A 14,204-nucleotide genomic window follows, 5' to 3' on the forward strand; every position below is an offset into this window, starting at 1 on the left:
ATAATAATAACAATAATAATAATGATGATGATGGAAGCGGGGGAACCAGCAAGGTAGGCCTGCGCTCCATAAATACGATTGATTGATTGCTTGATAGAAGGGGGAGACGGACAATCAATCAGTCAATCAATCAATCGTATTTATTGAGCGCTTACTGTGTGCAGAGCACTGTACTAAGCACTTGGGAAGTCCAAGTTGGCAACACATAGAGACGGTCCCTCCCCAACAGTGGGCTCGCAGTCTAGAAGGGGGAGACAGAGAACAAAACATATTAACAAAATAAAATAAATAGAATAAATACGTACATATAAAATAAATAGAGTAATAAATACATACAAACATATATCCATATATACAGGTGCTGTGGGGAAGGGAAGGAGGTAAGGCGGGGAGGAGGGGGAGAGGAAGGAGAGGGCTTAGTCTGGGAAGGCCTCCTAAAATCAAAATCAGACGGACGGACAGGTGGTCAACAGATGAAGTGGCAAGAGAAGAGGGGAATAATAATAATAATAATAATAATAATAATAATAATAATAATGGAAGCGGGGGAACCAGCAAGGTAGCCTCTCGCTCCGGGAGGGGGGTCTGGGTATTGGCGGGGGCCTGGGCCAGGCTGGGGAAGGGGCCCGGGGAGTGTCCTCAGACGACAAAACAAAGCATGCGGACGGGTGTCAAAGTCGTCAGAACAAGTAGAAAGAAAGCCAGATGCACGTCATTAACAAAATTAATATAATAGTAAATATGTGCAAGCAAATAGAGTAATAAATCTGTACAAACATCTATACAGGTGCTGTGGGGAGGGGAAGGAGGTAGGACGGGGGCGGATGGGGAGGAGGAGAGGAGGCCCGGCCTCTCGCCCCGTTGGTTTTCCCCGTGGGGCCGACCCCTTGCCCCTGTCCTCACCAGAACTCTCCGTCCTCCTTCTTCACCAGCAGTGCCGCCCGCCACTCGGGGGGCAGGGCTGACCAGCGAGGACACCTGGGGAGGGGGCTGGGGTCAGTACAGGCCCCTGGGACCACCTCAGCCCCCCTAGGCCCACCCTCCAGCCGGGCCCAGCACCCAGCACCCTTCCCAGAACATCCAGCTCCTCCTCCTCCTCCCCACCGCGCCACCCTATAATCCATCAATCAATCATATTCATTGATGATGATGATGATGATGGCATTTATTAAGCGCTCAGTATGTGCAAAGCACTGTACTAAGCGCTGGGGAGGTTACAAGGTGATCAGGTTGTCCCATGGGGGGGGCTCGCAGTCTTCATCCCCATTTTACAGATGAGGTGACAGGCCCAGAGAAGTGAAGTGACTTGCCCAAAGTCACACAGCTGACAATTGGTGGAGCCGGGATTTGAACCCATGACCTCTGACTCCAAAGCCCGAGCTCTTTCCACTGAGCCACGCTGCTTCTCTTATTTATTGAGCGCTCACTGTGTGCAGAGCACTGGACTAAGCGCTTGGGAAGCACAAGTTGGCAACATATACTCCCAGCTAACCCCTTCCAGCCCCAGCTCCCCGTTTCTACCCTCCAACAATCAGAGCCACCTCCCCGTCCCGTCTATTCAGCGTGGCTCAGTGGAAAGAGCCCGGGCTTTGGAGTCAGAGCTCATGGGTTCGAATCCCGACTCCGCCACTTGTCAGCTGTGTGACCTTGGGCAAGTCACTTGACTTCTCTGAGTCTCAGTTCCCTCATCTGTAAAATGGGGATTAAGACTGTGAGCCCCACGTGGGACAACCTGATCACCTTGTATCCCCTCCCAGTGCTCAGAACAGTGCTTTGCACATAGTAAGTGCTTAACAAATGCCATCATTATTATTATTATTATTATTATTCTCTCGCCGACACGGGCCCCGCTCACCCGTCACTCCACGCTCCCTTCCATTCCACACGGCCCCACGGATTTCTGAGCCGCAACAGCCGCACTTTGGTGAAGCCCAGGGACATCTGGACGGGGGACACAGGGTCAGACGGTATTAACATATATATGTCTATATGTTTGTACATATTTATTACTCTATTTATTTATTTATTTTTCTTGTACAATAAATACCCGGCCCACGTCATCCCCCAGGCCTGGAATGCCCTCCCTCTGCCCATCCGCCAAGCTCGCTCTCTTCCTCCCTTCAAGGCCCTACTGAGAGCTCACCTCCTCCAGGAGGCCTTCCCACACTGAGCCCCCTCCTTCCTCTCCCTCTCCATCCCCCCTGCCTTACCTCCTTCCCATCCCCACAGCACCTGTATATATGTATATATGTTTGTACAGATTTATTACTCCATTTATTTTACTTGTACATATCTATTCTATTTATTTTATTTTGTTAGTATGTTCGGTTTTGTTCTCCGTCTCCCCCTCTTAGACTGTGAGCCCACTGTTGGGTAGGGACCGTCTCTATATGTTGCCAACTTGGACTTCCCAAGCGCTTAGTCCAGTGCTCTGCACACAGTAAGCGCTCGATAAATACGATTGATTCATCAATCGTATTTATCGAGCGCTTACTGTGTGCAGAGCACTGGACTAAGCGATTGATTGATTGAGTCAGAGGCCATGAGTTCTAATCCCAGCTCCCCCACATGTCTGCTGTGTGACTTTGGGCGAGTCGCTTCACTTCTCTGGGCCTCGGTTCCCTCGTCTGTCAAATGGGGATGAAGACTGTGAGCCCCCCGTGGGCCAACCTGACCACCTTGTAACCTCCCCAGTGTTTAGAACAGTGCTTGGCACATAGTAAGCGCTTAACAAATGCCATTATTATTATTATTACTTCAGCCCGCCGCCGGACTTTCAGTCCTCTCACCTTGTGGGTCCCCGTGACGGAGTAGGCGTGCCCCCTGACCAGCCCTTCTTCCGTCTCATACTCGCCACGGTCACTCTGGGGGGAGAACGTGCCGGCAGCCCCACGCGTGGGACCCCCGGCTTCGACCCCCCGCCGCCCCACCACCCTGGGACCGTCTCTCTACGTTGCCAACTTGGACTTCCCAAGTGCTTAGTCCAGTGCTCTGCACCCAGTAAGCGCTCAATAAATACGATGGATTGATTGATTGATTGATTGATTGATTTGCCCACCCCGGTGGCCCCAGGCTCACCAGCGCCGTGGCCCCGACCAGGGACTCCTTGGCGAGGGCATGACGCAGGGCAGGGAAGAGGCCGGGAGTCGGGGGGTCCCGATGCAGGTACAGCACTTCGCCCACGCCGCCCGTGAAGTCCACGAAGGCCTCGTTCATGTGGCCGCCCCGCATCACCTCGTAGGAGCCGTGGAGCCTGGGGAGAGGCCGGGGCTCTGTAGAGGCCTTCCCTCCTTCCCAACCGCCCTCCCACCGATCCCAGTCTTCCTGGACCCCCTAGGAGGGACATTGGGGTCCGGAGGGGGGGCGCAGAGGGGCACCCCCACTGGGCCATTATCCTGAAGTTGATGGTGGTGTTCGAATTCACTCATTCAATCAATCAATCAATCGTATTTATTGAGCCCTTACTGTGTGCAGAGCACTGGACTAAGCGCTTGGGCCATTATCCTGAAGTTAATGGTGGTGTTCGAATTCACTCATTCAATCAATCAATCGTATTTATTGAGCCCTTACTGTGTGCAGAGCACTGGACTAAGCGCTTGGGCCATTATCCTGAAGTTAATGGTGGTGTTCGAATTCACTCATTCAATCAATCAATCAATTGTATTTATTGAGCGCTTACTGTGTGCAGAGCACTGTACTAAGTGCTTGGGCCATTATCCTGAAGTTAACGGTGGTGTTCGAATTCATTCAATCGTATTTACTGAGCGCTTACTGTGTGCAGAGCACTGTACTAAGCGCTTGGGCCATTATCCTGAAGTTAATGGTGGTGTTCCAATTCACTCATTCAATCAATCAATCAATTGTATTTATTGAGCGCTTACTGTGTGCAGAGCACTGGACTAAGCGCTTGGGCCATTACCCTGAAGTTAATGGTGGTGTTCGAATTCACTCATTCAATCAATCAATCAATCGTATTTATTGAGCGCTTACTGTGTGCAGAGCACTGTACTAAGCGCTTGGGCCATTATCCTGAAGTTAATGGTGGTGTTCGAATTCACTCATTCAATCGTATTTATTGAGCGCTTACTGTGTGCAGAGCACTGTACTAAGCGCTTGGGCCATTATCCTGAAGTTAATGGTGGTGTTCGAATTCACTCATTCAATCAATCAATCGCATTTATTGAGCACTTACTGTGTGCAGAGCACTGTACTAAGCGCTTGGGCCATTATCCTGAAGTTAACGATGGTGTTCGAATTCACTCATTCAATCGTATTTATTGAGCGCTTACTGTGTGCAGAGCACTGTACTAAGTGCTTGGGCCATTATCCTGAAGTTAACGGTGGTGTTCGAATTCACTCATTCAATCGTATTTATTGAGCGCTTACTGTGTGCAGAGCACTGTACTAAGCGCTTGGGCCATTATCCTGAAGTTAATGGTGGTGTTCGAATTCACTCATTCAATCAATCAATCGCATTTATTGAGCGCTTACTGTGTGCAGAGCACTGCACTAAGCGCTTGGGAAGTACAAGTTGGCAACATATAGAGACAATCCCTACCCAACTGGGCGCTTACTGGGTGCAGAGCACCGGACTAAGCGCTTGGGAAGTCCAAGTTGGCAACGTAGAGAGACGGTCCCGACCCAACAGCGGGCTCACGGTCTAGAAGTAGCAGCTCACCCCGCCTCCCCTTACAGAATGTACACAGTAAGCGCTCAATAAATCCGATTGAATGAATGAATGAATTAATTTGTACGTCTTTATTCTATTTATTTTATTTTGTCAAGATGTTTTGTTTTGTTCTCTGTCTCCCCCTTCTAGACTGTGAGCCCACTGTTGGGTAGGGACTGTCTCTAGATGTTGCCAACTTGGACTTCCCAAGCGCTTAGTCCAGTGCTCTGCATGTAGTAAGCGCTCAATAAATACGATTGAATGAATGAATGTGATTAAGAGAAGGGATCAGAGACAGGAAGGTCATTCAATCGTTTTTATTGGAGCGCTTACTGTGTGCAGAGCGCTGTAATAATAATAATAATGGCATTTATTAAGCGCTTGCTATGTGCAAAGCACTGTTCTAAGTGCTGGGGAGGATACAAGGTGATCAGGTTGGCCCACGGGGGGGCTCACAGTCTTCATCCCCATTTTACAGAGGAGGTAACTGAGGCACAGAGAATCAATCAATTAATCGTATTTATTGAGCGCTTACTGTGTGCAGGGCACTGTACTAAGCGCTTGGGAAGTCCAAGTTGGCAACACATAGAGACGGTCCCTACCCAACAGTGGGCTCACCGTCTAGAAGGGGGAGACAAGTGAAGTGACTTGCCCAAAGTCACCCAGCTGACAGTTGGCAGAGCCGGGATTTGAACCCATGACCCCTGACTCCAAAGCCCGGGCTCTTTCCACTGAGCCACGCTGCTTCTCTATGTATGGTGCTTCTCTGTACTAAGCGCTTGGGCTTAGTATGTTTGGTTTTGTACTCTGTCTCCCCCCTTTTAGACTGTGAGCCCACTGTTGGGTAGGGACTGTCTCTAGATGTTGCCAACTTGGACTTCCCAAGCGCTTAGTCCAGTGCTCTGCACACAGTAAGCGCTCAATAAATACGATTGATGATGGTGATGAAGTAGGTCAGTACAGATTGGTCCTCCCTTAAACACGGGTGAAACCAGTCTAGGCTGAGGACTCCATCCTAATTATCACTGGATGCTTTAAGCAGAGAGATGCCATCCAGTGCTCTGCACACAGTAAGCGCTCAATAAATACGATTGAATGAATGAATGAATGAATATCTGTCGGTGTTTTCCGTCGACGTATTTACCCGACAGACAGTTATGCTCCCGCACTTAAAAGCTTTATTGAAGAGCCCGTTGTTGGGTAGGGACCGTCTCTAGATGTTGCCAACTTGTACTTCCCAAGCGCTTAGTCCAGTGCTCTGCACACAGTAAGTGCTCAATAAATGTGCTTAGTCCAGTGCTGTGCACACAATAAGCACTCAATAAATGCACTTAGTCCAGTGCTCTGCACACAGTAAGCACTCAATACATGCATTTAGTCCAGTGCTCTGCACACAGTAAGTGCTCAATAAATGTGCTTAGTCCAGTGCTCTGCACACAGTAAGTGCTCAATAAATGCGCTTAGTCCAGTGCTCTGCACACAATAAGCGCCAGTGCTCTGCACACAATAAGCGCTCAATAAATGTGCTTAGTCCAGTGCTCTGCACACAGTAAGCGCTCAATAAATGCACTTAGTCCAGTGCTCTGCACACTGCACACAGTAAGCGCTCAATAAATGCACTTAGTCCAGTTCTCTGCACACAGTAAGCGCTCAATAAATGTGCTTAGTCCAGTGCTTTGCACACAGTAAGCGCTCAATAAATGTGCTTAGTCCAGTGCTTTGCACACAGTAAGCACCAGTGCTCTGCACGCAATAAGCGCTCAATGAATGCACTTAGTCCAGTGCTCTGCACACAGTAAGTGCTCAATAAATGCATTTAGTCCAGGGCTCTGTACACAGTAAGTGCTCAATAAATGCGCTTAGTCCAGCACTCTGCACACAGTAAGCACCAGTGCTCTGCACACAGTAAGTGCTCAATAAATGTGCTTAGTCCAGTGCTCTGCACACAGTAAGTGCTCAATAAATGCACTTAGTCCAGTGCTCTGCACACTGCACACAGTAAGTGCTCAATAAATGCACTTAGTCCAGTTCTCTGCACACAGTAAGTGCTCAATAAATGCACTTAGTCCAGTGCTTTGCACACAGTAAGCGCCAGTGCTCTGCACGCAATAAGCGCTCAATAAATGTGCTTAGTCCAGTGCTCTGCACACAGTAAGCGCTCAATAAATGCACTTAGTCCAGGGCTCTGTACACAGTAAGAGCTCAATAAATGCGCTTAGTCCAGCACTCTGCACACAGTAAGCACCAGTGCTCTGCACACAGTAAGTGCTCAATAAATGTGCTTAGTCCAGAGCTCTGCACACAGTAAGCGCTCAATAAATGCGCTTAGTCCAGTGCTTTGCACACAGTAAGCGCCAGTGCTCTGCACACAATAAGCGCTCAATAAATGTGCTTAGTCCAGTGCTCTGCACTCAGTAAGCGCTCAATAAATGCGCTTAGTCCAGGGCTCTGTACACAGTAAGTGCTCAATAAATGTGCTTAGTCCAGTGCTCTGCACACAGTAAGCACCAGTGCTCTGCACTCTACAAGCACTCAATAAATGTTCTTAGTTCAGTGTCTGCACACAGTAAGTGCTCAATAAATGCGCTTAGTCCAGTGCTCTGCACACAGTAAATGCTCAATACCTGTGGTTAGTCCAGTGCTCTGTGCACAGTAAGCGCTCAATAAATGCGCTTAGTCCAGGGCTCTGCACACAGTAAGTGCTCAATAAATGTGCTTAGTTCAGTGCTCTGCACACAGTAAGTGCTCAATAAATGTGCTTAGTCCAGGGCTCTGCCCACAGTAAGTGCTCAATAAATGTGCTTAGTCCAGTGCTCTGCATACAGTAAGCGCTCAATAAATGAGCTTAGTCCAGTGCTCTTGCACACAGTAAGCGCTCAATACATGCGCTTAGTCCAGTGCTCTGCACACAGTAAGCACTCAATAAATGTGCTTAGACCAGTGCTCTGCACAAAGTAAGCACTCAATAAATGCATTAGTCCAGGGCTCTGCACACAGTAAGTGCTCAATAAATGTGCTTAGTTCAGCGCTCTGCACACAGTAAGCACCAGTGCTCTGCATACAATAAGCGCTCAATAAATGCGCTTAGTCCAGTGCTCTGCACACAGTAAGCGCTCAATAAATGCGCTTACTCCAGGGCTCTGCACACAGTAAGCGCTCAATAAATGCGCTTACTCCAGGGCTCTGCACACAGTAAGTGCTCAATAAATGCGCTTAGTCCAGTGCTCTGCACACAGTAAGCACTCAATAAATGCACTTAGACCAGTGCTCTGCACACAGTAAGCGCTCAATAAATGAGCTTAGTCCAGTGCTCTGCACACAGTAAGTGCTCAATAAATGTGCTTAATCCAGGGCTCTGTACACAGTAAGTGCTCAATAAATGTGCTTAGTCCAGGGCTCTGCACACAGTAAGCGCTCAATAATTGCGCTTAATCCAGGGCTCTGTACACAGTAAGTGCTCAATAAATGTGCTTAGTCCAGGGCTCTGCACACAGTAAGTGCTCAATAATTGCGCTTAGTCCAGTGCTCTGCACACAATAAGCGCTCAATAAATGCGCTTAGTCCAGTGCTCTGCACACAGTAAGCACTCAATAAATGCGATTGAATGGCTGGATGAACGAAGGAGGCCCGGGGGGTTGGATGAGGGTGGGATGCGGGGGCCGGGGCTGCGGGGGGGTCTCACTTGGCGTAGGCCTTCTCCAGCAGCGAAGCCCAGAACTCCCGGCGCTGGGCCGAGCGCACGAAGAGCAGCTTCCCCTCCTTGGCCGGCAACCGGTCATCCACCACCACGTCCACCCAGCGCCCGAACTGCCACAGCTGGAGGACGGAGGATGGAGCCGGAGGATGGAGGTCCGGGCCCCGACCCCGGTGTCCCCCATCCCGTCCGCGCCAGCCCCTCGGCTCCCACCGCACCCGGAAGTGGAAGATGCCCGCGTAGTCCTGCTGGAAGCTCTGCCCGACGGGCACCACCTGCTCCAGGAGCCTCGGGTACAGGGTGAGAGAGGCCGCCGCCGCCAGGAACCAGCAGTTACCTGAGGGGACGGACGGATGGACGGGGCTTGGGGTCAACTGGCCCGCTGGTGGGTAGGCACCGTCTCTCCATGTTGCCAACTTGGACTTCCCAAGCGCTTAGTCCAGTGCTCTGCACACAGGAAGCGCTCAAGAAATACGATTGAGTGAATGAATGAATGTTGGGTGGGGACCATCTATGTTGCCAACTTGGACTTCCCAAGCGCTTAGTCCAGTGCTCTGCTCACAGGAAGCGCTCAATAAATACGATTGAATGAATGAATGAATGTTGGGTAGGGACCGTCTCTCTATGTTGCCAACTTGGACTTCCCAAGCGCTTAGTCCAGTGCTCTGCTCACAGTAAGTGCTCAATAAATACGATTGAATGAATGAATGAATGTTGGGTAGGGACCGTCTCTCTATGTTGCCAACTTGGACTTCCCAAGCGCTTAGTCCAGTGCTCTGCTCACAGGAAGCGCTCAATAAATACGATTGAATGAATGAATGAATGTTGGGTAGGGACCGTCTCTCTATGTTGCCAACTTGGACTTCGCAAGTGCTTAGTCCAGTGCTCTGCTCACAGGAAGCGCTCAATAAATACGATTGAATGAATGAATGAATGTTGGGTAGGGACCGTCTCTCTATGTTGCCAACTTGGACTTCCCAAGCGCTTAGTCCAGTGCTCTGCTCACAGGAAGCGCTCAATAAATACGATTGAATGAATGAATGAATGATGGGTAGGGACCGTCTCTCTATGTTGCCAACTTGGACTTCCCAAGCGCTTAGTCCAGTGCTCTGCTCACAGGAAGCGCTCAATAAATACGATTGACTGAATGAATGAATGTTGGGTAGGGACCGTCTCTGTATGTTGCCAACTTGGACTTCCCAAGCGCTTAGTCCAGTGCTCTGCTCACAGGAAGCGCTCAATAAATATGATTGAATGTTGGGTAGGGACCATCTCTCTATGTTGCCAACTTGGACTTCCCAAGCGCTTAGTCCAGTGCTCTGCTCACAGGAAGCGCTCAATAAATACGATTGAATGAATGAATGAATGTTGGGTAGGGACCGTCTGTCTATGTTGCCAACTTGGACTTCCCAAGCGCTTAGTCCAGTGCTCTGCACACAGGAAGCGCTCAATAAATATGATTGACTGAATGACTGAATGAATGTTGGGTAGGGACCATCTCTCTACGTTGCCAACTTGGACTTCCCAAGCGCTTAGTCCAGTGCTGTGTGCACAGTAAGCGCTCAATAAATACGATTGAATGAATGAATGACTGTGGGTAGGGATCGTCTCTCTATGTTGCCAACTGGGACTTCCCAAGCGCTTAGTCCAGTGCTCTGCTCACAGGAAGCGCTCAATAAATACAATTGACTGAATGAATGAATGTTGGGTAGGGACCATCTCTCTATGTTGCCAACTTGTACTTCCCAAGCGTTTAGTCCAGTGCTCTGCTCACAGTAAGTGCTCAATAAATACGATTGAATGAATGAATGAATGTTGGGTGGGGACCGTCTCTCTGTGTTGCCAACTTGGACATCCCAAGCACTTAGTCCAGTGCTCTGCACACAGTAAGCACTCAATAAATGCGATTGAATGAATGAATGAATGTTGGGTAGGGACCGTCTGTCTATGTTGCCAACTTGGACTTCCCAAGCGCTTAGTCCAGTGCTCTGCACACAGTAAGCGCTCAATAAATACGATTGAATGAATGAATGAATGAATGTTGGGTAGGGACCGTCTCTCTATGTTGCCAACTTGGACTTCCCAAGCGCTTAGTACAGTGCTCTGCACACAGTAAGCGCTCAATAAACATGACTGAATGAATGAAAGTGGGGAAGACGGGGGAGGAGGGGCAGGGGTGGTGGGGGTGTGGGGGAGAATCCAATCATATTTACTGAGCATTTACTGAAGCACTGTGGCTCAGTGGAAAGAGCCCGGGATTTGGAGTCAGAGGTCATGGGTTCAAATCCCAGCTCCACCACTTGTCAGCTGTGTGACTTTGGGCAAGTCACTTCACTGGGCCTCAGTTCCCTCATCTATAAAATGGGGATTAAGACTGTGAGCCTCCCGTGGGACAACCTGCTCACCTTGTAAACTCCCCAGCGTTTAGAACAGTGCTTTGCACATAGTAAGCACTTAATAAATGCTATTATTATTATTATTACTGTATGCTGAGCACTGGGCTAAGCGCTTGGGAAGTCCAAGCTGGCAACATGGAGAGACAGTCCCTCCCCAACAACGGGCTCCCAGTCTAGAAGGGGGAGACAGACGACAAAATGAAACATGTGGACAGGTGTCAAAATCGTCAGAACAAAGAGAATTCAAGCTATATGCATTCATTCATTCGATCGTATTTATTGAGCGCTTACTGTGTGCAGGGCACTGGACTAAGCTCTTGGGAAGTACAAGTTGGCAACATATAGAGACGGTCCCTACCCAACAGTGGGCTCATTAACAAAATAAATAACAATAATAATAATAATAATGGCATCTGTTAAGCACTTACTGTGTGCAGAGCACTGTTCTAAGCGCTGAGGGGGGATACGAGGTGATCAAGTTGTCCCACGGGGGGCTCACAGTCTTCACCCCCATTTTACAGATTCATTCAATTGTATTTATTGAGTGCTTACTGTGTGCAGAGCACTGGACTAAGTGCTTAGAGAAGTTGAGTGACTTGCCCGAGGTCACACAGCAGACCTGTGGCGGAGCCGGGATTCGAACCCATGACCTCTGACTCCCAAGCCCGGGCTCTTTCCACTGAGCCACGCTGCTTCAAATAGAATAGCCAATATGGACTAAACGTTTTCCAATGGCTGTTAACGCGGTCCAGAGATTTCTTAACGTAGTGTTGCGATGACCCAGCCAAGAGGAAAGTCTTAATTGTATTTTCAACACGGTCTTACAGATGTCCTTTAAATATTCATTCGATCGTATTTATAATAATAATAATAATGATGGCATTTATTAAGCGCTTACTATATGCAAAGCACTGTTCTAAGCGCTGGGGAGGTTACAGAGCGCTTACTGTGTGCAGAGCACTGTACTAAGCGCTTGGGAAGTCCAAGGTGGCAACATATAGAGACGGTCCCTACCAGCGCTTATTCATTCAATCAATCGTATTTACTGAGCGCTTACTGTGCGCAGAGCACTGCACTAAGCACTTGGGAAGTACAAGTTCATTCATTCAATCGTATTTATTGAGCCTTACTGTGTGCAGAGCACTGTACTAAGCGCTTGGGAAGCCCAGGTTGGCAACATATAGAGACGGTCCCTACCAGTGCTTATTCATTCATTCATTCAATCATATTTATTAAGCGCTTACTGTGTGCACAGCACTGTACTAAGCACTTGGGAAGTCCAAGTTGGCAACATATAGAGACGGTCCCTACCAGCACCTATTTATTCAATCAATCAATTGTATTTATTGAGCACTTACTGTGTGCAGAGCACTGTACTAAGCACTTGGGAAGTGCAAGTTCATTCATTCGATCGTATTTATTGAGCCTTACTGTGTGCAGAGTACTGTACTAAGCGCTTGGGAAGTCCAAGTTGGCAACATATAGAGACGGTCCCTACCAGCGCTTATTCATTCAGTCAATCAATCATCAATCATATTTATTGAGCGCTTACTGTGTGCAGAGCACTGTACTAAGCACTTGGGAAGTCCAAGTTCATTCATTCAATCGTATTTATTGAGCCTTACTGTGCGCAGAGCACTGTACTAAGCACTTGGGAAGCCCAAGTTGGCAACATATAGAGACGGTCCCTACCAGCGCTTATTCATTCATTCATTCAATCGTAATTATTGAGCACTTACTGTACGCAGAGCATTGTACTAAGCACTTGGGAAGCCCAAGTTGGCAACATATAGAGACAGTCCCTACCAGCGCTTATTCATTCATTCATTCAATCATATTTATTGAGCGCTTACTGTGTGCAGAGCACTGCACTAAGCGCTTGGGAAGTCCAAGTTGGCAACATATAGATACGGTCCCTACCAGTACCTATTCATTCATTCATTCAATCAATCATATTTATAGAGCGCTTACTGTTTGCAGGGCACTGCACTAAGCGTTTGGGAAGCCCAAGTTGGCAACATATAGAGACGGTCCCTACCACTGCTTATTCATTCATTCATTCAATCGTATTTATTGAGCGCTTACTGTGTACAGAGCACTGCACTAAGTGCTTGGGAAGTCCAAGTTGGCAGAACAGTGCTTTGCACATAGTAAGTGCTTAACAAATACCAACATTATTATTATTATTATTTGGAGGATCTGAGAGGACCCTGGGGTTGGAGGTGGAGACGGCGCTGGGGGCCTCTTACCTAGACTCCCCTGGCAAACGTCCGTGCGGCTCATGTCCTCGCAGACGAACAGGGGGTTCGGGCAAATCTCCTGAGGAGAGGGCCAGAGTTTTGACCCTCAGGGCCCCGGGGGGAGGGCGGCCAGGGCTGGGGGGGTCTCCCCCGAGTCCCTGCCCCATCAGGGTTGGGGCCCCGTCCCTCCCCGGGCGAATAATGGGGGACGCTCAGGGCTGGGAGATGAAAGGGGCTCGTAAAGTCGCGTGGGGCAAGCACCCAACAAGGCAGGGAGGCGAGGACGGGCAGGGCCGGACTGGGCAGGTTGGGCGACGGGGGCGGGTGGGAAGGGCAGAGAGGCCTCATCCCAGGACCCCCCCAATCATCATCATCAATCGTATTTATTGGGCGCTTACTGTGTGCAGAGCACCGGACTAAGCGCTTGGGAAGTCCAAGTTGGCAACATCTAGAGACAGTCCCTACCCAGCAGTGGGTTCACAGTCTAAAACGGGGAGACAGAGATCAAAACCAAACATACTAACAGAATAAAATCCCAAGCAGAGCGGCTTCCTAGTTCTGCCCCCGGGGGAAAGAGGTTGGGAAGGCCTCACCAGGGAAGCCAAGGAGGAAGCTGTGCCCCCCTCCACCAGTCCAACCGCCCGCATCCCCCTCCCTTTCCAGGGTCTAGGCCGGCCGGGTCCCCCCTTGCCCTCTCACGTGCGGCCTCAGCCACTCCACGCCCTTGGCCTTCTCGGAGCCGGGGCCCAGCTGGTCGTAGCCCAGCGTGTCCGGCCCGGGGGGAAAACAGGGGTCGCAGAAGAGCCCCCCGGTCCCCAGGCAGGCCGCCCGCAGCTGGTGGTAGCGCTGGCCGCGGAACGGCGCCGGCTCCGTCGCGGGGCAGCACGCGGGCTTGTCATCCTCGGGGTCCGGCAGCAGCCGGATGGTAATGCCCTGGGGAGCCATGGGTGCCGCTGGCCGGGGGTGGACCCCACTGGGGCCTTATAACCCCGCCGAGGAGGGGCCTGACTCACCCCGGGGAGGGGCCGGGACGGAGGAGGAGGTGGTGGACGACTCCCGGACAGCCGTCTCGAAGCCCCATGCAAGGCCGCGGGGCCAGGAAGCTCGGGCCTTGGAGGATGAACTGAATGAACCGCTGAGGCCTGGAGCCTATAATCCTATTTATTCTGACCGTTTTGACACCTGTCTACTTTTGTCGTCTTCCT

General features: G+C 50.0%; 1 protein-coding gene across 1 annotated transcript in view; it reads right to left on the reverse strand.

Moving 5' to 3' along the window:
• CAPN12 (calpain 12) overlaps positions 1 to 13,944 on the reverse strand; it is a 30,448-nt gene extending 16,504 nt beyond the window's left edge. Inside the window, exons 1-8 of the mRNA XM_038767667.1 lie at positions 13,699 to 13,944; positions 13,009 to 13,078; positions 8,582 to 8,700; positions 8,352 to 8,485; positions 3,079 to 3,253; positions 2,790 to 2,864; positions 1,856 to 1,941; positions 904 to 978 (exon numbers count right to left, since the gene is read on the reverse strand). Coding sequence (XP_038623595.1) covers positions 904 to 978; positions 1,856 to 1,941; positions 2,790 to 2,864; positions 3,079 to 3,253; positions 8,352 to 8,485; positions 8,582 to 8,700; positions 13,009 to 13,078; positions 13,699 to 13,944 — 980 coding nt within the window. The remainder of the gene's footprint in view (positions 1 to 903; positions 979 to 1,855; positions 1,942 to 2,789; positions 2,865 to 3,078; positions 3,254 to 8,351; positions 8,486 to 8,581; positions 8,701 to 13,008; positions 13,079 to 13,698) is intronic.
• Positions 13,945 to 14,204: the final 260 nt, after the last annotated feature.

Source organism: Tachyglossus aculeatus, chromosome 26 (genome assembly GCF_015852505.1).
Source record: "Tachyglossus aculeatus isolate mTacAcu1 chromosome 26, mTacAcu1.pri, whole genome shotgun sequence".
Lineage (NCBI taxonomy): Eukaryota > Metazoa > Chordata > Mammalia > Monotremata > Tachyglossidae > Tachyglossus > Tachyglossus aculeatus.